General features: G+C 44.1%; 1 protein-coding gene across 5 annotated transcripts in view; it reads right to left on the bottom strand.

Moving 5' to 3' along the window:
• Window positions 1-25,299, bottom strand: part of robo3 (roundabout, axon guidance receptor, homolog 3 (Drosophila)) — a 564,581-nt gene that overhangs the window by 247,266 nt on the left and 292,016 nt on the right. For 4 of the 5 annotated variants that reach the window (XM_043676841.2, XM_087976454.1, XM_087976452.1 and 1 more), the window contains exon 2: window positions 21,563-21,889. In XM_043676841.2, coding sequence (XP_043532776.2) covers window positions 21,563-21,889 — 327 coding nt within the window. Of the gene's footprint in view, window positions 1-21,562; window positions 21,890-24,745; window positions 24,853-25,299 lie in introns of those variants that run through there. The other variant, XM_087976455.1, reaches the window with a different exon arrangement.

The following is a 25,299-nucleotide window of genomic DNA, read 5'->3' as shown; positions in this document are numbered from 1 at the left end:
CCACACTATCACATAAATGCTGGCCCCTCCACATTTCACGTCTGCTCTGAAGTAAAGTCATCTAGACTGGAAATGTTAGCTTGGTCTCACTCCACCGACGCTGCCTAGCCCGGTGTCACTTCCAACATTTTACGTTTTCACTACAGACTCCAGCAGCTGCAGTAATTTTCTCCTGCAGTTTTGAAATTGTCTTGAGGTAAAGGTCATTGTTAGAAGAAAGTGAGGACTGCAGATGCTGGAGATCAGAGCTGAAAATGTGTTGCTGGAAAAGCGCAGCAGGTCAGGCAGCATCCAAGGAACAGGAGAATCGACGTTTCGGGCATAAGCCCTTCCTGAAGAAGGGCTTATGCCCAAAACGTCGATTCTCCTGTTAGTCCTGAAGAAGGGCTTATGCCCGAAACATCGATTCTCCTGTTCCTTGGATGCTGCCTGACCTGCTGCACTTTTCCAGCAACACATTTTCAGCAAAGGTCATTGTTACTTTGTTTCATGGAAGAGGCCGTACATGGCTGCACCTTGCACACACATTCTGTTCCATATTCCCTGCAAGTGGAGCAGGGGACGACTTGAAACATTTGACTCTCCCCATCACTTGGCCAACCAGGCAATAACCTGATAACTGCTCCACACCTCTGTCAGCAATCGAGCTCTCCATTTGTGGGAATGACCAAAAAAAAAAAAACAGAAAAGGAAAGAATGGTCAAATATTTGATGATTGTTTTCAGACAATATGTCTCTCTAACACGGCACTCATGTCTCCTTGGCCTGACAGTTACTAATTGCAGTGATGGCAATCGATACAGAATCCATTCTTTCATATCAGAGACACTCGTCCATGTCAGTCAGGACATTGCAATTGCTTCCCGCAATGTCTCTCACTGCCATCTCTTATTGAGGCAGATGTTCTTTTTTAACATCTATCCTTCACAATCAATGCCTGGTGTCTCTGCGCCGATTTTCACTCTGATTTCCCCAGGTGAAGAAATGCGATGAGCGTTCCCCCGAGACTATCTTTAGCTTTCAACCAGCGAAATGCTCAGATTGCAATGTCCTGCAAAATTTCCAGATCCTCTCCACTCCAACGCACAATATCATCTAAAAGAAAGATTTGTCTGCCATGGCATGTCAGAGAAACACAGGTGTGTAGATTCATTACTAGCAAAAGCTTTAACATTGCAGAGAGAGAGACTGGTTAATTAGGTTCTTACAAATGAAATAAGTTGCTATAAGCAGAGATTTGTCTTTTCCATCCATGGGCAAATATTAAATTAGACATCAATGGCTGCCAAGACACATGAATCTAGAAAGTCATTGATGCCAGGATACAATGACTACCTTTGTGTCCAATGGCAAGCAGCACACAAGGGCACATGATCTGCATTAGAGTCATGTTCTTCACCATTTTGTTAAATTGTTTCTGCTTTATTTAAAATTTGTTCATGGGATATGGGTATCCCTGGCTGGCCATCATTCAGTGCCCATCCATACTGCCCTTAAACAGAGCCAGAAAGTAAACCTAAGTTGCCAATCTCATCTCATTCTTCAGCTGTTGTCCAGAGAACGCTGGCTATACCTTTTTTAAAATTTGGTCATGGGGCATCAGTGGCTGGGTAAGCACTTAATGTCCATCCCTTCGTGCCTTTGAATGGAGTGGCTTGCTAGACCACTTCAGGGGGCAGTTAAGAATAAACATCTGTCGTGGGTCTGGTGTCACATGTAAACCAGACCAGGTAGCGATAGCATATTTCTGGGCGGCACGGTGGCACAGTGGTTAGCACTGCTGCCTCGCAGCGCCAGAGACCCGGGTTCAATTCCCGACTCAGGCGACTGACTGTGTGGAGTTTGCATGTTCTCCCCGTGTCTGCGTGGGTTTCCTCCGGGTGCTCCGGTTTCCTCCCACAGTCCAAAGATGTGCAGGTTAGGTGAATTGGCCATGCTAAATTGCCCGTAGTGTTAGGTAAGGGGTAAATGTAGGGGTATGGGTGGGTTGCGCTTCGGCGGGTCGGTGTGGACTTGTTGGGCCAAAGGGCCTGTTTCCACACTGTAATCTAATCTAATCTAAATTTCTTTCAAAAGGGACACTGGTGAGCCAGAAGGATATTTATGACAATTGATAGTGGTTACAAATTCAAATTTCGCCATGGTGGGATTGGAATTGATTTCCACAGTACATTTGTGATATTACTACCATACCACAGCCTTGCCATGGATCGGAAACCAATGCCTACATCAAACATATTACATCAATTAAGAGGCGCATTTCAGGACTTCTTCCAAAAATTGGACTGGGTCCAAATGCTGGCAACATAGTATCCACTCCATTCAGGATGACCAACTCCAAAAACAGGCCATATCTGTGTCATGTGGTCACCTTGGTCAGTCTGAGTAAGTGTTTCAGGCCAGAAGAAAGGAAGGCTATTTACTAATATCAATCCTTCCATACTCCAACTGGGCTCAAGGTCTAAATGGAGACCAAGTCAATCTTGACAGTGTGTCAGTCAACAAACTCAGGAATCATTTTGATCGCCAAAATCTGCCAATGATTTTGCTCTCACTTCTCTCATCATTGATAAATTGGTAAGAAAACATACTTGCTGGTGCAGAAGCTATCAACTACAGTAGCGCCTCGACATACGAATGACCCCGTTCACAAACAAATCGGTTTACGAACAGGATTGTACGTAAACTTTTGCTTCAACGTACGTATGAAATTCAAGGTACGAACAAAAGTACGAACGCAAGAAGCCCGTCGTTTCATTGTCATTGTTCTGCTTTGCTATGCGCGCTTTGAATATCCGAACAACCGGAAAATTGATTCAGTTCGCGAATGTTTCGGTTTGCGAAACGGGTCCCGGAACGGATTAAGTTCGTAAGTCGCGACACTACTGTATAGTTTGAGAGAGGTGGTGAGCAGTTTTTAAGCATGCTTACTTTGAAGTCTATGTTTATACTATGTCTATACTTTCTCATATGGAGAAAGAAAGCTTCACCTGAATTTATGACTGTGTGTGAATGAGTTCTCTCGGAATAACGATGAAAGATAGGGCGGTGATTTGTTTCATTTTTAAATTTTAAGTTGAAGCCTAATCTTGCATAGTGGGAAGTGGTACCTATCCCCAGTGTAGAAGCTCGGAACTCAACCTCTGCTATCTATCCGGAGGAATGGCATTTAATCTTGCGATCATCTCTACTGAACACCTACCATTTATGCATCAATTTCACAAGGAAGGGAGCAGAAACATATTCCAAAAGATCCCAGCTGTTGCTGCTCGCTGAGTAACTGACCTGAACAAAGATCTACTTACTTCCACGCAGTGCAAGAAATTCCAGAACAAGGTAGGTTACTTAATCATCATCAAACACACCCCTTCTTTAGGCCGAATACAATCCAGGCCAATATAATCACCTATCAATCCATCGATTCTCCTCAGAGGAATCTGCATACGGACATGTCCAATCCCAAAGGCCAGCAAATAAAGCCCTTAAAATATGTTCCCTTTCTCATCTCATTCTTTAATCATTGTCCAGACAGCCTTGGATATATGCAATGCCAGCTTTTGATCAACAGAGTGTTTTGGGGTCATAGAATGGAAAGTGAAACCAGAAACAAACCAGTCATGATTTTATCGCAATAGGCTTGATAGACTGAATGGCCCACTTTTGCTCCCAGTATTTGTGTTTACCTGCTAGAATAAAAAAATTCTAATAATAACTAATAATCATCTAGAATTTTTAAAAAAGCAGCACAGTGCTGTATATTCCTACATGCATAAATATGCTTCTTTTCTCTATGACGACATTGGTCTTTCTCAAAGTAGTCTGAAATATCACCTCCTTTGACCACATTTTGAAGTCAACAGTGTTCAAGTTAGAAACTGGTGGCATCCACTGCAAGAGAACTGTTGGCCGGTAAATAGGGAGGACTCCAATACTTTGTTGATTCCTCCAAGGTCTTGGGGTACCTGCTCATGCATTTCTAGACCAAGCAGAGTAGTGTGCTGGCCTCAATCTAATATATCATCGGAAGGACAATTAAGCAAGTTTGGCTGTTCATCCAGAAACAACATTACTTGCACCATGTATTTGGGTGGCTTTGTATGTGGAATGTGTGTAGATAATGGTCTTGGAAACAAAGCCTTCCTTGTAAAATGTCTCTTGTTTATTTTGGTCTCGATTCACCCGGGAGGTCATTACAGTCAGGTCAAAGCAAACATTTGTCCTGGAATGATATGATGAGATTGAACAGAAACCCGGCACACCTGTTCTTCCTCAATCACTTGAGCAAAGACAGAAAGACTCACACAGTCACACCAAACTCATATGGCAGGATCTGAAGCACTTTTTTAAGCTCAGAATCAATAGCTATAGATTGGAGCTTTCGTTATTCATCAGGCTGTGGACAAAGGAGACAGCTCTCCAGAGTGCAGAGTGTAAGCTGAGCCAACAACTCTTATTAAAAGTACATTCGCTCAGAAGCATTACTCCAGATCAATAATAATTATCAAAGCCGAAGAGCATCAGACAAAAGAGGAAAACAAAATCTCAATTTCAGTCCTTTCCCAGAACTAAACATTGTCCTGTTTGATTTCAAGCCATCAGCTCTGCCATTCCAAATGGAAGAGTTTTAATGATCATTCTTCAATATTTCGTTACACCTTTCTGCCTTGCACTTCCTGGTCCACCCACCATCTTAAAGTTTTATCCCTTACCTCCTTAGCTCCAATGTTCAGGCCGAATAAGACAACTAGCTCATTGGGGGAGGGCTTTGCACTAATACTGGATACTTTCTTGATGGATTCAAGCTCCCATTCACCTTTTGCTTTCTACCTTCCTCGAAATTGCCGAGTTTGTAGGAAAGGGATTGTTCCCCATTGGAAAAGCCCAGTATTTCACTTCTGCCATTCCAATTGGTGCAGGCTGGTTCCTGCTAACACAGGGATTTTGCAGAAATGTGGTGCCCATCACAACTTTCAGAATGCCTGCAATTATTCAACTCTAACAAAGTACCTTTAAGAAAGTTATAAGCAAGAAGAACTACCTGACAGCACTAAGTGTTTTGAACAAGATACAATGTAATCTTTTGGTCCAGTAGCTAGTATAGCTGGTTGCCTGGAGAGAAAAATAAATTTGAATTAGGCCAATCAGTTTACATTATACCGTAAGAAAATGCCAAACTCCACAATCAAGTTTGAATTGAGTACATTGACAACATTAAAAGCCAATGGCACAATCCAATGCTTGTGAACGTTGGGCGAGAACTGCCAAGCCACCAGCATGTAGAGACTGGCTTGAAAAATACCTCTCTTAAAAAGGTACCTTTATCGATCAGTGACCTGCGAAACTGAAATCCCTAAGAAGGAGAAAACTTAGAGGAAGACACAAAAGGAAGGCGCGACAGCTGCCGGGTTTTGGAATTTGAATTTTTGGCAAATCTTACTCCAGTGGGGAGGGAGGGGGGGTGTGGTTTTGGTTAATTGAACTATATTGTAGAAGGGGAAGGTAAAAGATAGGTTAGAGAAAAAAAGTTGTAGATAGTTGTTAATTATTCTCTGTTAGGCTATAAGAAACAAAGTTTGGGAGAAGATTTGTAGCTCGGGTGCTCGTTGTTGTGGTTCTGTTCGCTGAGCTGGGAATTTGTGTTGCAGACATTTCATCCCCTGTCTAGGTGACATCCTGAGTGCTTGGGAGCCTCCTGTGAAGCGCTTCTGTGATGTTTCCTCCAGCATTTATAGTGGTTTGTACCTGCGGCTTCCGGTTGTCAGTTCCAGCTGTCCGCTGCAGTGGCCAGTATATTGGGTCCAGGTCGATGTGCTTATTGATTGAATCTGTGGATGCCTCTAGGAATTCCCTGGCTGTTCTCTGTTTGGCTTGTCCTATAATGGTAGTGTTGTCGCCGTCGAACTCATGTTGCTTGTCATCTGAGTGTGTGGCTACTAAGGATAGCCGGTCATGTCGTTTCGTGGCTAGTTGGTGTTCATGGATGCGGACCATTAGCTGTCTTCCTGTTTGTCCTATGTAGTGTTTTGTGCAGTCCTTGCATGGGATTTTGTACACTACATTGGTCTTGCTCATGCTGGGTAATGTAGTGTACAAAATCCCATGCAAGGACTGCACAAAACACTACATAGGACAAACAGGAAGACAGCTAACGGTCCGCATCCATGACCACTAGTGGGGAATGCATCCCATAACAGGTAAAAGGGGAGCAGTCGGATAGCAAGGATTGGGCAGCAGGACATCTGGAGGGTGGACGTGGAGGGTAGATGTGGAGGGGGCAGAAAGCTCTCTCACAGCTGTCTAACATCACTGGTGCCATCTGCACACCAGCAGCTCTCTTTGTGGCCATCTTAGCTTTATCAAATTTGACTCTATTTGCACATAGAAAGCTCCTACAAACAGCAACCTAAGCATCAACAAATTCAGTCTGTTTTCATGACGTTGGATGCAGAATTAATGTTGGAAGTCACATGACAACAGGTTATATAGTTCAACAAGTTTATTTGAAATCAGAGTCAAGAGTGTGGTGCTGGAAAAGTGCAGGTCAGGCAGCATCCAAGGAGCAGGAAAAAAAGATTTACATTTTGGGCAAAAGCCCTTCATCAGGAATGAGGAAAGCTCATTCCTTAAGAAGGGCTTCTGCCCAAAATGTCGATTTTCCTGCTCCTTGGATGCTGCCTGACCTGCTATACTTTTCCAGCACCACACTCTTGACTCTAAATCTCCAGCATCTGCAGTACTCACTTTCACCTTACTTGAAATCACACAAGCTTTCAGTGGTGTACACTTGAAGGAGCAGTGCTCTGAAAGCTTCTATAATTTCAAATAAACCCGTTTGACTATAACCTGGTATCGTGTGACTTTAACTTTGTCCATCCCCAGTCTAACACTGGTACCTCCACATCATGGCAGAATTAATGATGGCCTAGCCAAAACATTGGGTAGATCTCCCCACCTTTTGTTCAAATAATGTTTTTATCACCGTATATTACATTTCCTACATGACATTAACTACACTTCAAAAGTGATGTAAAGGATTGTAAATCTGGTGATTGTGATTAGTAAATAAATGCAAATCCTCTTTTTTCCCATTTGAGAGGACGTAAGTGGCTTGGTTTCATATCCATTTGGAAAGGTAGAACTTCCAAACATTCAAAAAAGTCTCAGTAATAAACTAAATTCTAATGAATCCTTGAGTTTATTTAAGGCAGAGCTTGATATAGATTCTTGTTCAGTAGGGGAGTAGAGGGTTGTGAGGAAAGTATAGGAAAGGTGGACATGAGAAATGTCAAATCAGCCGTGATCCCACTGAATGGCAGAGCAGGACCGAGGGGCCAAACTTCCTCTGCTCTTGTGGCCTTCCTTGTCAAGTTTCTGGAGTGGTACATGGACCCACCACTCTGAGACAGAGGTGACAGTGTTATTCACTGAGCCATGTGACATCTTTAACCGGTCTCTGTCCTTCACAGATTTTGGAAAGCCTGTTTTATGCCTTTATCACCTGTTTTGAGAGAGCATCCTCTCATTAGATACCAAAGGAAGTGACTGACACTGGGCACTAGCAGTGCTAAAAAGTGCATGTATTAAAAGGTGAGCATTGAGCCTCTCGTTTAATAGCGGAACACAATGTATTAGAACCCCCCTCGGAACGTCAGAGACCAGCAGTAGAGTTCAAAGCAATATTTTACAGATCTGGATAAAATGCTGACCAACTATCAATTATCAGCAATGCTCCTGTGTGGTTTAACTAAAAAGAATGCACTCAAGCAGTTTAAAACTATTTAAAAAGGAATCAATACTAAAGGATACAGTTTCTCTCTCAATGCTCACGAAGCACTTGCCAGTCAGTGGTTACTGACTGTGCAGAGTAATTACTCATTACTGACACCGATTGTGTGCTATCCACACTTCAGAGCTTCGGAGTCTTTGCTGCAAATCTGTATAAATACTGCACACTATCCGTTCTCCCCGGAGAGTGCTTTGCATCCTATCCTCTTTATTAATCCATATTTCCTATCACTCAATGGCAAAGCTCTCACTTCCTTGTTCTGAAATTCATTCCTGGGATGAGGATGTCACGGGTAAGGGCAGTACATATTGCCAGTGTCTAGTTATCTTTGAGAAGGGTGGGTTGAAATGCCTTCTTAAACTCTACAGTCCATCAAAATAATGGGGCATCAGCAACCCTGGTATGGCCAGAATGTGTCATCCAGCCCCAATTGAAGTGAGTGGCTTAAACATATCAGAGGACAATTAAGAATCAACCATGTTGTAGATCCGGAGTCACATGTAGGCCAGACAAGATAAGGATGGCAGATAAACTTCCTTAAAAAGGATATTAGTGAACCAGGTGGCTTTTTATAACAATTAATGTTAGTTTCAGCGAAGGCAACCATGAAACTTTTTTTTTGAAGATTAGATTCCCTGTGCTCAATTCAAGATAAATTCAGTTATTTAATGTAAGTACCTTGTGGTGTTGGAACTCCTCTTTGCAAGACATTAGCCTTGGTCATGAATTACAAGTCCTTTGACATTACAGCTAGAGTACCATCTGGATAGAAGAGCTCCAACAGTAGCGCTAGGTAGGGTAATTCCGACCACACTGAAAGAATAACATGTTGTGTTAAGTAGAGTTATTGGCAGGGAAACTAGGTAGTGATGCAGATTCCAAGTATCTGCTCCTTCTAGATTCTGATTTCCTCCCCATCTGTTGCGAGATCCACCTCTGACTTCCGTCACCCTGACTCCTTACCTATTACCTGCCTTGCTCTGCCTATCAAGATTAGGATGGTACCGGAAAAGCACAGCAGGTCAGACAGCATCCGAGGAGCAAGAAAATCGACGTTTCAGGCAGGAGCCCTTCATCAGGAACGTCAATTCTCCTGCTCCTCGGATGCTGCCTGACCTGCTGTGCTTTTCCTGCACCACTCTAACCTTGACTCTAATCTCCAGCATCTGCAGTCCTCACCTTGGCCTGGTTGATTTTAACCTTGCTCTGGATATCATCCATATCAACTCTTCCATTGACTAAAAAAAGTTTGTGCATCACATTGCTTCTTTGTGAATAAGTAAATGCAACAGCATACCTCGTCACTTACCCTGGATCCGCATGTGCTTTATGTTTCTACAATTACACTGAAATGCATAGCATTGATTACATTAGCAGGCCATTTGGCCCAATGATCTTACAGTAAAGGTAGGAATTGAAAGCTATTCTCAGACAAACTATAGATGGAGGATGCAAAAAATTTCTGGCTGTAACAGGCTGCTCCTTTTTTTGAGGTATTTTAGGTGTTGGAAGTGATTTCCTTGAATTTCAGGAGCAGCAATTACTGTTTTATATGCCATTTGGAACGTTGGAGAGGAACAGACAAAGGCAGCACAGGGTCTGTGCAGGGGAGAGCGAGAGAGGAGAGCACCACACTGCTCCGTGACACAGCAGTAAACTTGCGCAGTTACTACCTTTGCTGTTTGAATTCATGTATCGCTGGACATCAGAATGCATCTGGGAAAATTAACAAAGTGAAATTCATAACTGATCTTGGAGGAACCTGTTTGGGAGTGGTCACAGCACAGAGACAGATAAGTTGAACAGCTTTAAGTGTGGCCTTAGGTCCTTGCTGCAAGTCTCCAGTAGTGAATAGAGCGGGTTCTTTCTTGATTAGATGTTTTATCGAGATATTTCTTGATTAAACTTAAAAATATAAGCCATAAGTATTAAGTTAGCCTGCAGCAGTGTTTTGGAGAGGAATAAGATGCTATAAGGTGCTATTTTCTGGGTCCGTAGATTGGAAGAAGTAAAAATGGCCCTTAGTAGAGTGATATGCTCTTCTTACCAGACGTGGGTGTTTAGGGAGAGTTTACGCGTTACTCAAAATTCTATTAGCAGTAAATGCTGTTGGTTGCAAAACCTATCAGATTGAATGGATCAGTTGGAGTAACAGTTAGAGGCAATGAGGAATTTATAAGAGCAAGGGGGTGTGATGGATGGCAGTTATACGAAGGGAGAAAAGTTGCAGATACAGTCACACAGACAGGTTAACTCAAGGAAATGTAAAAGAGGTAGGCAGGTAGTGCAGGATTCTTCTGTGGCTATCCCCATTTCAAACAAGGCTGCTGTTTTGGAAAATGTAGCGGGGTGATGGATTCTCGGGGGAATGTAGCACAAACAGCCAAGTTTCAGGTATCGAGACTGGCTCTAATGCAGGGGTACATTGGGTTCCAAGAAATCGATTGTGTTAGGGGACTCTCCAGTCATAGACAGGGGCAGATGTTTTTGTGGCCAGCAGCAAAAAAATTAGAATGGTGTGTTGCCTCCCTGGTGCCAGCAAAAGGTCATATTGGAACCAACGGCATAGGAATGGAAAAGGATGAGATTCTGAAGGAAGAATATGGAGAGAGTTAAGCAGGAATTTAAAAAGGGAGGTCCTCGGGACTAGTAATATCTCTATTACTCCCAGTGCTACAAGCTAGTGACAGTAGGAATAGGAGGATAGAGCAGATGAATGCATTGCTGAGGAGCTGGTGTATGATTAGATTAGATTCCCTCCAGTGCAGAAACAGGCCCTTCAGCCCAACCAGTCCACACCGACTCTCCGATGAGTAACCCACCCAGACCTATTTCCCAGACTAATGCACCTAGCACTATGGACAATTTAGCATGGCAAATTCGCCTAACCTGCACATCTTTGGACTGTGGGAGGAAACCGGAGGACCCAGAGGAAATCCATGCAGACACAGTCACCAGAGGCTGGAATCGGTGCTGTGAGGCAGAAATGCTAACCACTGAGCCACTGTGCCTCTTGGATCATTGGAATCTCTTCTGGGGTAGAAGTGATCTATATAAGAATGATGGATTGCACCCGAATTGAAAGGGGACTAATATAGTGGCAGGGAGATTTGCTGGAGCTGCTCAGGGGATTTAAACTATTAAGGTGGAAGGGTGGGACCAGGGAGATAGTGAGGAAAGAGGTCAATCTGAGACTAGTACAGTTGATAAAAGGAGAGAGTCAAACAGTCAGGGCAGGCAGAAACGAAGCAGAGAATAAGGTAGGACTGATATATTAAACTGCATTTATTTCAATGCAAGAGGCCTAACAGGGAAGGCAGAGTCTGAGGAGCAGGAAAACTGACGTTTTGGGCAAAAGCCCTTCATCAGGAATAGAGGCAGGATGCCTGCAGAGTGGAGAGATAAATGAGAGGCGGGTGGAGTTGTCAAGAAAGTAGCATAGAGTACAATAGGTGAATGGGGGTGGGGATGGAGGTGATAGGTCAGAGAGGAGGGTGGGGGAAGGTAGCAAAGAGTACAATGGGTGAATGGGGGTCGGGACCATTCCCTCCGTGACTACCTGGTCATGTCCACACCCCCCCCAACAATCCACCCTCCCTTCCTGGCACCCTCCCCTGCCACCGCAGGAATTGCAAAACATGCGCCCAGACCTCCTCCCTCACCTCCATCCAAGGCCCCAAAGGAGCCTTCCACATCCAAAGTTTCACCTGCACATCCACCAAAATCATTTATTATATCGACTGCTCCCGATGCAGTCTCCTCTATATTGGGGAGACTGGACACCTCTTAGCAGAGCGCTTTAGGAAACCTCTCTGGGACACCCGCACCAATCAACCACACCGCCCCGTGGCCCAACATTTCGACTCCCCCTCCCACTCTGCTGAGGACATGCAGGTCCTGGGCCTCATCAACCGCCGCTCCCTCACCACCCAACGCATGGAGGAAGAACACCTCATCTTCTGCCTCGGAACACTTCAACCCCAGGGCATCAATGTGGACTTCACCAGTTTCCTCATTTCCCCTCACCCTAGTTCCAATCTTCCAGCTCAGCACCGTCCCCATGACCTGTCCTACCTGCCTACCTTCCTTTCCATCTATCCACAACACCCTCCTCTCTGACCTATCACCTCCATCCCCACCCCATTCACCTATTTTACTCTATGCTACTTTCTCCCTAAACCCACCCCCCTCTCATTTATCTCTCCACTCTGCAGGCACCCTGCCTCTATTCCTGATGAAGGGCTTTTGCCTGAAACGTCGATTTTCCTCATCCTCAGATGCTGCCTGACCTGCTGTGCTTTTCCAGCACCACACTCCATCTAGAATCTGGTTTACAGCATCTGCAGTCCTTGGTTTTACCTAACAGGGAAGGCAGATGAACTCAGGGCATGGTTAGGAACATGGGACTCGGATACCATAGCAATTACAGAAACATGGCTCAGGGATGGGCAGGACTGGCAGCTTAATGTTCCAGGATACAAATGCTACAGGAAGGAGAGAAAGGGAGGCAAGAAAGGAGGGGGAAGTGGCATTTTTGATAAGGGATAGCATTACTGAGGGAGGATATTCCTGGGAATACATCCAGAGAAGTTATTTGGATGGAGAAATAAGAAAGGGATGATCACCTTATTGGGATTGTATTACAGGCCCCCTAATAGTCGGTGGGAAAATGAGAAACAAATTTGTAAGGAGATCTCAGCTAACTGTAAGAATAATAGGGTTGTTATGGTAGGGGATTTTAACTATCCAAACATAGACTGGGACTGCCATAGTGTTAAGGATTTCAATGGAGAGGCATGTGTTGAGTGCGTACAAGAACAGTTTCTGATTCAGCCTGTAGTTATACCTACTAGAGAAAGTGCAAAACGTGACCTACTCTTGGGAAATAAGACGCACAGGTTACTGAGATGTCAGTGGGGGAGCACTTTGGGGCCAGCGACCATAATTCTATTAGTTTTAAAATAGTGATGGAAAAGGATAGACTGGATCTAAAAGTTGAAGTTCTAAATTGGAGAAAGGCCAATTTTGACGGTATTAGGCAAGAACTTTCAAAAGCTGATTGGGAGCAGATGTTCGCAGGTAAAGGGACGGCTGGAAAATGGAAAGCCTACAGAAATGAGACAACCAGTGTCCAGAGACAGTATATTCCCGTCAGGGTGAAAGGGAAGGCTGGTAAGTATAGGGAATGCTGGATGACTCGAGAAATTGAGGGTTTGGTTATGAAAAGGGAAGCATATGTCAGGAGAGATCGAGTGAATCCTTACAAGAGTATAAAGGCAGTAGAAGTATACTTGAGAGAAATCAGAAGGGCAAAAAGGGGACATGAGGTAGCTTTGGCAAATAAAGTTAAGGAGAATTCAAAGGGCTTTTGCAAATATGTTAAGGACAAAAGGGTAACTAGGGAGAGTATAGGGCCCCTCAAAGATCAACAAGGCAACCTTTGTGTAGAACTGCAGGAGATGGGGAGAAACTTAAGCGAGTATTTTGCATCAGTGTTTACTGTGGAAAAGGTCATGGAAGATATGGAATGTAGGGAAATAGATGGTGACATCTTGAAAAATGCCCATATTACAGGGAAGGAACTGCTGGATGTCTTGAAACGCACTAAATTAGATAAATCCTCAGGACCTGATCAGGTGTACCCTCAAACTCTGTGGAAAGCCAGGGAAGTGATTGCTGGGCCTCTTGCATCATCGATGGTCACAGGTGAGGTGCTGGAAGACTGGAAGTTGGCTAACATGCTGCCACTATTTAAAAATGGTGGCAAGGACAAGTCAGGGAACTATAGACCGGTGAGCCTGATGGCAGTAGTAGGCAAGTTGTTGGAGGGATTCCTGAGGGACAGTATGTACATGTGATCTATATGGACTTCAGTAAGGCGTCCAACAAGATTCCCCATGGGAGACTGGGAGCAAAGTTAGATCTCATGGGATACAGAACTGGCTCAAAAAGGTAGAAGACAGAGGGTGGTGGTGGAGAGATGTTTTTCAGATAGGAGGCCTTTGATCATGGAGTGCCACAAGGATCGGTGGTGGGTCCACTACTTTTCGTCATTTATATAAATGATTTAGATATGAACATAGGAGGTATAGTTAGTAAGTTTGCAGATGACACCAAAATTGGAGGTGTAATGGACAGCGAAGAAGGTTACCTCAGATTACAACAGGATCTTGATCAAATGGGCCAATGGGCTGAAGACTGGCAGATGGAGTTTAATTTAAATAAATGTGAGGTGCTGCTTTTTAGGAAACCAAATCTCAGCAGGGCTTATACACTTAATGGTAAGGTCCTAGGGAGTATTGCTGAACAAAGAGACCGTGGAGTGCAGGTTCGTAGCTCCTTGAAAGTGGAGTCGGAGGTAGATAAGATAGTGAAGAAGGTGTTTGGTATGCTTTCCTTTATTGGTCAGAGTATTGAGTACAGGAGTTGGGATGTCATGTTGCGGCTGTACAGGACATTGGTTAGGCCACTGTTGGAATATTGCTTGCAATTCTGGTCTCCTTCCTATCGGAAAGATGTTGTGAAACTTGAAAGGATTCAGAAAAGATTTACAAGGATGTTGCCAGGGTTGGAGGATTTGAGCTATAGGGAGAGGTTGAATAGGCTGGGGCTGTATTCTCTGGAGCATTGCAGGCTGAGGGGTGACCTTAGAGGTTTATAAAATCATGAGGGGCATGGATAGGATAAATTGACAATGACTTTTCCCTGGGGTGGGGGAAAGAGTCCAGAACTAGAGGGCATAGGTTTAGGGTGAGAGGGGAAAGATAAACAAGGGGCAACTTTTTCAGTCAGAGGGTGGCACATGTGTGGAATGAGCTGCCAGAGGAAGTGGTGGAGGATGGTACAACTAACATTTAAAAGGCATCTGGATGGGTATATGAATAGGAAGGAAGGGTTTGGAGGGATATGGGCCAGGTGCGACCAGATTGGGGTGTGATATCTGGTCGGCATGAAGGGTCTGTTTCGGTGCTGTACATCTGTATGACTCGATCCTTGGTGATCGAGATGAATTTTCATGTGAATCAATGTCCTTTCAGAATTCTGCCTTACCTGTTCTGGCCTGCATGTGTCCAAGTCCACAGCTGTGTGCTTGACTCTTAACTGCCTTTAGAAATGGCGCAGCAGGCCTTTCAGGTCCAAGGTCGATCAAGGATGGTCAACAGGTGTTGCCCTTGGCAATAATGCCTACATTCTAAAAGAATCCCAAATCCTTACTAGAATTATTAAAAACCAATGTTTACTAACTCGAGTTTTGTCATACCCAACCAACCACCCCCTCACCCACACACACAAGTAAGGTTATATTCTTTGTCTGTATACACCTTTATAACTTTAAAGACCTCCATGGAGTGACATTTGCCAGAAAATAAAATATTTCTTATATTTTTAAACATGTCAAGAATGTGAAGAAATAGCAGAGTGCTGTGTCACTGCTCAGTCCTGCCATGCTATTTGACCACCAACATAGGTCACAGGTGTACAATAATTTATGTTAAAGAGGTGATAAAGGCCAAATTTTCTTGTATTTGCCAAAGCTGAGCCTCCATAAAACCATTAACTGATACAATGGCTTAACTGCTTCATTCAAATCGTGAAGTGCAATCAGGACTTGGAGCAGGATAGATAAGGAGAGCGGCTGAGTAACCTTGGGAATGCAAGGCACCAACCATGCAAGGAGAGGTTTAATAAGGCTTCCACAACAGATGTTTATCAGGTGGAAAATTAGGCCCAGATTTACAGAGCTTTCAAACCCTACATTTTTAAGCAGTTAAAATAAATTCCAATCAATCCTCTCACATTGGGAAAAATAAAGAGAAATAAGCATTAGGGATTTTTTTTACAATTTAATGCTCCCAGTGCAAGGTTATGTCATGTGGAAAGTCACATTGAGAAGTCCGCTTGCCTAACTCAACCTGCATCACTTCAATTTTCATTTATAAACTATATGCCTAACACCCCTTCAAAAATATAGAGAGATCCACAGGGAGCAAATGGGGTAGACCAGTGCAACCTCCCTTGCCTATAAAGATGGAAAGCCCTGTGGTAAGCTGTCCCAAATTACATTTGTCCTGTGTGATGCCACATTGTCGGCAGTGACCAATGATACAAATGTGAGGAAGCAGATAAAGAGAATCACAAGTGAGCCTCACCCTGTTTATTACCAACGTCCCCCACAACCCAATTTCACTCAGCACTTACTCGATATTATTCCAATGCAGGAACCCTGGCCACATTTTCCACACTCCATAACCCAGGAACTAAGCTAACACCAACTATCACTTTGAATAGGATCCATTGATTCATAATAGACCTGAATTCTTGATGTGTGGCATTGGATTTTAGACCGGGGAATGCACAGACCACCAAGCCAGCCATTTTATCACAGTAAATCTTTTTGTATTTGTCCTTTTGACAATGGTTAAACCAATTCTGAGAGCAATCCTGTTTATTTCCCTTTCACATTATCCTCCATTGCACTTTGTTTGCTTGAATGACTCCTCTCTGGAGCTGTGCTCTGATGCATGCTCACTATCTACCTGCGCAGAGTATTTCTGTAACATGCCCGTCAGTTCCTATCCATCACTGGCCCTCTCCATTCAGAATGAGTCATGACATGTGTCACCTCAGAAGGGACACTTTAGCTGTCAGATGTGATGGGTCAGGGAAATAGCAAACCTCTTGGTTTAAACAACTTCTGATCTCTGACCTCTGGCTGCTCACTGTGACCCCGAAGCCATTTCCATTGGGCTTTTTTCCAAGTGAGTAATACGGCAATTGTAACACTGTTCAAGAAAAGGAAACATGGTTCATTCCTAACTTGGTTGCAGGCCCTAAGCATGACAGCACTGGCTTCTCTTCGTTATGAATATCTCTCTCCCTTGTGCACACAAACATTCCAGTCAAACATACACGTACATCAGCAAGAGTCGGTAGAGACAATTTCAGAAGTGTCACTTTTAACTTGGTGGAAAAGCAAGTGTTATAGAGAATCATAAAATCCCTACAGTGTGGGAGCAGGCCATTCCACCCATCAAGTCCACACTGATCCTCCAAACAGCATCCCATCTCTCCTACCCTACATTTCCCATGGCTAACCCACCTGGCCTGCACATTTCTGGGCACTATGGACAATTCAACATGGCCAATCCACCTAACCTGTAATTCTTTGGACTGTGGGAGGAAACCCATGCAGACATGGGGATAATGTCTGTCTGGAATTTGCACAGTCCCCCAAGGCTGGGATCGAACACGGGTGCATGGCGCTGCAAGGCAGTACCACTAGCCACAGAGCCACCATGCCAACCCTAAGGAACTGTTAGTTCACAATCTACAAGGGAGCGGATCACCCGAGCAGCTTTAACTGAAACTTGTGTGTTCTCACAGCCAATATCTCAACAGGAAGAATCAGACAATCTCAGTTTTTTTTATTTATATATAATCTGAGTTAAGGGGTGTCACAGTACCATCCAGGTGACAGGTACTCAATGAAAGTAGTCTTACCTTACTCAGAAAAACCTCAGTTCAAGTCCAACTCCCATGATTAGAGCAGATATATAAGCTGACAAATCAGTTAATGACTTATCAATGTTTGTGGGATCTTGCTGTGTGCAAATCACATGCCAGGATTCCTATACTGAAACAGCAATGACACTTCAGAAGTCCTTCCTTCATATTAATGGCTGGTTAAATGGTGGATTGAGGAATTTCACAAGACTAACATGTTTGATATTGATGTCGCAAAGTGCTATGTTCAGTCAAAACTCTTCCAAGCAGAATTTTTAAAATAATAAAAATAGCAAATGCTGACTCTTTAGAATGTTCTAGAAACAAGGTGCAGACACGGGGGAGGATCCTGTATTTATAGAACAGTCTGAACATGTATAATCAGCAGATTCAAACTCCACTCTGCAACCAACTTTTCTACTGCCACAATCAATTCTCCACATTAGCAATTATTCTAGGTATACAAACAAGTACATCAAGTGTTCAGCATAGAAATAGGCCATTCAACTCGAATGGTCTGTGCTAAAATTTATATTTGCCACAAAACTCCTCCCACCCATCTCAGTCTTTCAGCATAACCTTCGATTCCTTCCTCGCTCATGAACTTCCCCAGCTTCCCCTTAAGTGCATCAATGTTCTTCAGCTCAACTCCTCAATATAGTAGTGAGCTCCACATTTTCAGCAAAGACCATTTATCTCAGAATTACCTATTGAATTTATTTGTCCTTTTTACGGCTTTTAATTTCGGTCTACTCCTCCAAACTAGAAACAAATAGGCTGAAAATTCAGCCTGAGGTTGAAGACCTGCAGGGTAAAGCAGGAGCTGAACCTGGGGACAGCAGGACCCTGGGGTGCCATTTCAAATACAGTGGCCGAAAAAGTGGCCAACCTGCCCATACTGAGGGTTCACAGGTCACAGGCTCAGCAATGCCACCACGAGGAACAGGACATCTGAAAAACAGGGAAAATTTCAGGAAAAGCCAAGGGCAGGAAGACAAGCCATGACCTTCAGAGTAGGATTCCCAGTGCTTTTGTCACCAGGGTGGGCTAGATTATGCTCATTGAGTGCCAACCTGCAAACCCTTAGAAAGGCAGTCAGGGGCTACTGGGCAGTCATCTGGCAGTGAGCCTTTCTGATGTAGGCAAAATACCATGGCCATGGCAGCAAGTGACCCTTACTTTGAGATTAGATTACTTAGTGTGGAAATAGGCCCTTCGGCCCAACAAGTCCACACTGACCCTCAGAAGCGCAACCCACCCAGACCCATTCCCCTACATTTATCCCTTCACCTAACACTACGGGCAATTTAGCATGGCCAACTCACAACCTGCACATTTTTGGACTGTGGGAGGAAACCAGAGCACCCGGAGGAAACCCATGCAGACACAGGGAGAATGTGCAAACTCCACACAGTCAGTCGCTCGAGGCGGAAATTGAACCAGAGTCTCTGGCACTGAGGCAGCAGTGCTAGCCACCATGCCACCACAAGGAACAGGACATCTGAAAAACAGGGAAAAATTCAGGGAAACATGTACTTGGGCTCATAAGCTACCAAGATCCTCTCTCATTGAATCAGGACAGGAAGCAGGAGCACAGCTAATGTGCCAGGGGAAAGCAATGGATGGGGAAGTTCAATCTGTCAACCTTGGCAAGCTCCTTCATAACTTTAAAGAGCTCTATCAGCTCACCTCTCAAGCTTCTATTATCTATGGGGAAATCTGTTCAGATGCTGTCATCCTGATAAACACCTTTGGTACCTCTCCAGTGACCCTCTAGTCTTTCTGTAAGAACTGTGGTTGCTTTCTGTCTTGCAAGGCAATGGGGTTAGCCCAATGGTGGGCAACGGTACATTAAGCGGTGGCTGACTGAGCTCAGAGTTGGTATCTTCCTCTCAGTTAGAGCTTCTGAAAGTGACAAGCAGAAGCCAAAGTCCACCAGAGATCACAGCCTTCAGCAAGTGTCAGTCTCAAAGTTCCCCATCTTCAGCTCTCCCTTGCAGACACCCTTGCAGTTGACGTACAGGTGCCCATGTGCTCGTGACCTCGCAGTCAGGTCAGTGCAGATAAAGTCATTGGTTATGTTGTTGACATTAATCTGATGAATGTGGCCTATTATAGAGACCAGAACAGTGCAGGATACAGAGGGAGGGATAATACCATACAGCAATCTTGCACTAGAATGTTTGCATAAATATTACAACACCTCAGCACACACTGCCATCTCAAATCGACATTCCAGGAGAAAGGGGCAAGAGAATGATGTGGCTTGGATCTGCCTTGACAAAACTTGACGGGGCTCCTGCTGTGCTTGTAGGAATCAAAGAGCACACATCAACTTCATAGAGAATGCAGCACGAAAACAGATCCTTCAATCCAACTAGTTCACACCAACCATAATCCCAAAATAAACTAGCCCCACCTGCCTGCGCTTGGCTCAAATCCCCCGAAGCATTTCCTATTCATGTACCCACCCAAACGTCTTTTAAATGTTGCAGCCACATCCACAATTTCCTTTGGAATTTCATTTTCCACACCAACCACTCACCGCCCCTCATGTCTTTTTTTTAAAAATCGGAATCTGAATGGTGGATTTATTTTCTACCGCCATTCCAGCACTCAGGCTTGTTAACAGTTGAAATAGGGGGGGCAACAAAGCATTAACCAGGCTTTCAATTCCCCTTCCCTTTCCTGATCATGATGGCCAATGGATGTTCCTTGGCCGTCGCTAACTAAATGCAGTTCTGAGGAATGGTCACTGGACCCAAAAACATGAACTCTGATTTCTCTTCACAGATGCTGCCAGACCTGCTGGACTTTTCTAGCAACTTCGATTTTTGTTTTCGATTTACAGCATCCACAGATCTTTCTGCTTTTATTGGGCAGAGCGAGGATGGCCTGTTGCCCCCTTTTCCCGTGGTCCTGCCCTGCTTTGTGGCAGTCTCCAGGAAATGGTATGTGCGAGGTAGATGCATTTGTGCCACATATATCTAACCATGTAGGAAGAGGGTCCTTGAAGACTTCCTCCAAAATAGCTCCCGCTCAATTAGCTGCGTCAGGCTTGGACCCTGATGAGACATAGGGTCATTTCAATTTAGGATTGCTCATTGTCTCTCTGGGTGCTACAGCGGTGCCCCATGGCACTTGGGAATTGGAGGGTGAGGTGGGGGGTGGGAGGTGGGAAAATCAATGCGATATTGTGAAAAGGATCCTAAAAACCATCACCACACAGAAGAAACTACAGCCCAGAATAGCTTTTATATTAAAATAGACGTGACTAGTCTTGCCATTTTGAAGCAGACTGCCGGGAAGCCTCAAAAGAGTTAACAGGTTTTGACATGAACTGTCAGCAAAATGGGAAACTGCAGCTTAAGGTTGTCCTAATGGCACGGGCCTGTTAATCCAAACCCGCAAGCCTGTAACATCTCGCGAACACTGACATTGCAATTCGGGTGTTAATGTTGTGTGAGCGCTGACCTTTGGCCTCTGCTAGCTGGAAGCTGCAACCCTCAGCCGTGCTGTATTGATCGACCGATCAATGGCGCAACTCAACCGGACGACATTTGATAAACACTCGGTGTGAAGAGGGTTTCGAGGACAAGGGGATGGCTCCAATTATAATCACTCATAACTGCCAACCATAATAGACTGGGAATTGAGCAGAGCTTCCATCAGCAAAGGCACCTCTTTTACAAAACTGGGGATTTCAAGAATATCCACATTTACGCAAAAAAGCTACTGGGGACCAGCAACAGTTTCTGGGACAAGACAAAGAAATAGAATTCATAGAATCTTATTGAAGGAGAGCCCTTTGAAATAGCTCTCAAATTAACTGTCCCCTTAGCTTTGCAAATCTTTTTTCTTCTCCTATTAAAGCAATTTATTTCCGAAAGTCACTGCTGAATTTCCTTCCACCTTTATTTCAGGCTGTGAACTCCAGATCAAATCAACACATTAAAGCATTCCGCCTCCTCTCCCTGCCAGTCTCTTTAGCCAATTGTCTTAAAACTGTATCCTTGGTAACAGACTCTGGTGGAAATAATTTCTGCCTGTCTACAATACCAAAACCAGTCATAATTTTAGACACCACTCTTAAATTTCCCTTTAATATTCTCTGCTGAGTAGAACTGGCTCAACGTCTGTAGACTCTCCACAAGTTTAAGACAGCATGGCCCAATTTCCTAATGGGAACCCGGGCCTACTGGAGGGATTGGCCAGTGCACTGTCAAAGGGGGGTGGGAGTTGGGGACGTACAAGAGAAATCTGATCACTTACTCGCAACTTCCAGCGATGCGTTTCGACTGACCGCTTCCCCAAGGTAATTCCTGGCCAGACACACGTAGACGCCTTCGTCCGGCTTGCTCCTCCGGCCGTGCACAATGCGCAGGAAGAAGAGTGACCCGCTGGGGAGGAGCATGCGATGGGAGCGAGGGTCATCCTTGTCCGTCTCCACTCGCTCTCCATCCTTGTACCATTCAATAATGGGGGTGGGCCGTCCTTCGGCTTTGCAGTTCAGCGTCGCAGGTTCCCCTTTCGACACAATCAGGTCAGAAGGATGCTCAATGACCCGGGGCGCAGAGTCTTCCAGACGGAGCCTAGAACCTACAAAAAGAAAACCCCAGTGAATTTTAACAAAATTAGATTTCCCAACGTGATTACCTAGCTTCCAATAACATCATTGGAAGGACTTGGTAACTGTCACCTCAAGAGTCCATTTGCACCTGTGTGCAGCCGGGAATATACAAAGAGGTGGAATTACCTACCATCGCTGGGGGAACTATAGTATTCAAAGAAATTCCCAAACAGCATTCTCTCAGGCTAGAAATGCAGCTTTAATAGTGTTGCCCATACCCTAACAATGTTTTTTGTAATTCAAAGATGTACTTTATTCAAAAGAATATTTAATATACATAGTGACTAAAGCAGCTCAGTTCTGTACAGGAGCAGATGAGGGAACAAACATTGAAGTTTGACTCTATCCAGCAAACAAACCCAAGCCATTTCTTACTTGTACAATATTATACTTACACATATATCAGGCACCCGGAGAGTCTGATAACTGAACAGACCCCCATTTAACTTTGACCTTAGACAATAGCTCTTCCCCACTCCCCCAGTCTCTAGTGTGTCTCTAAGCATATAGTTCTGGACATTGGAATGTGCCATTCTGCAACACTTGGTCAGGGCCAACTCCTTATTCTGGAAGGCCAAGTTTAGGGCAGACCAAAGATAGTCTTTCATGATGGTCTGCCAGACACAGCCAATGTTGTGTCTCGGCGTGCGTCCCAGGAAACAGACTGTAGCGCACAGAGACCTGCTTGAGGCGAACCTCACAAAAATCACTGCATCTCCCGACAGACTGCCTTTGCAAAGGCACATTCCAGAAGGAGGTTTGTGACAGTCTCTACTTCTGCTTCTTGGCAGCTGCTTCAAGGGCAGTGTGTGGTGGTGCAGAGTGTCCGGGAATACATGAAGGATCTCACAGGTAGTGCCCTTCTCACCGTCAGCCAAGTGAAAACCCTGACCAGGGAAACCTCAGGATAACTGCAGGGAAGGTAACAGAACAGGTGCTGTGGGATTGAAAGCTAGTCTTGGAGGTGATGACTGAAATGATCATTGATTGTGAGAAAAACTAATCTGGTTCCTTTGCCTTTAGGGAAGGAAACTTGCCTCTTTGCCTGGTCTGCCCTGCACATTACTCCAGACCCAAAACAAGATGAGTGAGTATCCTCTGAAATGGCCAAGTAAGCCAGGTTCAAGGGAAATTAGGGACCAGCATAATGCTGGTCTTTCCAGCAATGCCCACAACCCAAGAAAGAGTGAAAGGTACTGGTCATTGTACTTCCATGGTGACAGAGAAAAATTATCCATAGTGCTTGATGAAGGTTCTGCATCCAGACTTGCATTTTCCAAAAAAAGTCACTGGATAGCAATGGGGAAGAGTGGCAACAATGGGCAAATGTTTATGTCTGTTTAAACTAGCATGCTACCAATGGATCACTCTTCAACACTTTCTGAGCTACATAAGGAGACATCAGAACAGGCGACCTAACAGATTGTCAAAGAACCTTAAAAAAGAGAGAGAGAGAGAGAGAGAAATGTGAAGACAAGGAGTGATATCCAAAGGAAATTTCATATTTGAAGGCCAAAACAAGTGAAAGCACACTGCCAATAGAGTGCAATGATTTGGAATTGAAAGAAACACACGTCATAGCTGTTTGCCAGGCTGAAGGAAGTTACAATAGTGAGGATGATCGATGCCTTGGAGAAACAGGAGGGTGCAAAAGGTTGAAATTTTACAAGTGACTCGATGCTATTGTAGGTCAGTGGGCACAAAGTGATCGGTGAACAGAACCAGAGCTGAATTAAGGTCCAGGCAGTGGAATCTGGGGTGAGCTTAATTTTGCTTTCAGAGTGTGGAAGTTGGCAGCTCAGCTGAAGCTTGTCAGAGATCAGCCAACTTCGCAAAGCCCCCTTTTCCAACAGATGGCCTCACTTATCTGCACTGTTCAGAACTACAACAGCAGTGTATTTACCAAACAGGGGAGAGAGCTGTAAGTCAACTTGCTTTCATCAGTGTAACCCACTCAACAATCTTTTAAAGGGGTACTATGACTATAGATAGTTTACATGAAAATGCACTGCCTTGGACAGTGAGAGAGGCTGGAAACCTTACAACCTCTAAAAATATTTGGATGAGTACTTCAAATATCATAACATTCAAGGATATGCAGGAGATTGGGATTAGTGCACTTTTCTGTGCTGTATGAATTTATGAAAAGGAAATTAGAAAAGGTTGGCCAAACACAGGCGTTATGATAGTCAATCTGGTCACGCAGGAGTTTCATTATTTCTTTGGGCAAAATTGCCGAGTACTTCATGACAATGACCCATTAATTACACTGCATGACCTCCCTAAATCAAAATGGAGAGATACCACTGCATTTACATCTGACAGAAATGGCCTCATTTCCCAAATATAACCGGTTTGGCTATTGTGTGTTTATCTCAGTCACTGGGAGTCTAACTGCAATTTCAAATGTGTATTCCACTTAATACGAATCCCCTTCATTTGACAGACAGATTAATCATGGCACAATCAGCTGAATTTATCTCCCACCACCCTGAAGTGGTTTTGCAGGTACAACAGTGGGAAACTGGGCTTTCTGCTCTCAGGAATGCTCTCCTTATCTCCACAAGCCGGGTGTCTTCACCTAAATACAACTTAATGCTAATATTATCCATTTAATCATATCGGGACACAGCATATTCACTCACAATGTGCCCTTTTCAAGCAGCGCATAAAGTCAATTACTGCAAAAGTGAAGAGTTAGACTGCACATCGCACCCTTGTTATAACACTATCCATCTAATGGACCCTATACTCATTATAACTCGACCTCTGTCACAATAAGGGCAGCTTTTAAAGTCCATTCAGCATCAGGATTACCAACCTACCAGAATTGTCTTGAAGTCTCCAAGAATTAAAGATTAATCTTCATGACATTGCTGTGTGCAGCTCCAGGAGTAGCAAATTTTTTTTTTAAATCATATGAGAGTTTCATCATTTACTTCCAGTTATTGATTGTAAAAAATATTGCAGCTGAGATATAAAAATGGTTTGCCAGACAGTCAAGGACCATTCGATTGGCTAATGAAGAGCCTATTAGATATCAAATTGGCATGGGAGGGCGGTGAGTCACATGGATCAAGAAGAGTCCATTTGGCATAGCGGGGTGGTAGTCACATGGTTCAGGAAGGTTCCATTTCGATTAGCAGTGGAAGTAGGTAATTCAAGCCTACTCTGCCATTCAATAAGATTATTATTGCTCGGTTTGTATTCTTTATTTCATATGCCTACCTATGCCCTATGATCTTTGAACTTCTGTCCAACAAGAACCTATCCATCTCTCCACCTAAAAAATATTCAATGACACCCACCTCCACCATATTCTGAGGCAGAGACTTCCAAAGTCGCATAGTCCTTGACAAAAAAAAATTCTCCACTTCGG

This window comes from Chiloscyllium plagiosum, unplaced genomic scaffold (genome assembly GCF_037043375.1).
Source record: "Chiloscyllium plagiosum isolate Xiang-an unplaced genomic scaffold, Cpla_swu_hap1 HiC_scaffold_29, whole genome shotgun sequence".
Taxonomy (NCBI): domain Eukaryota; kingdom Metazoa; phylum Chordata; class Chondrichthyes; order Orectolobiformes; family Hemiscylliidae; genus Chiloscyllium; species Chiloscyllium plagiosum.
This window is presented reverse-complemented; position numbering and strand designations above follow the sequence as displayed.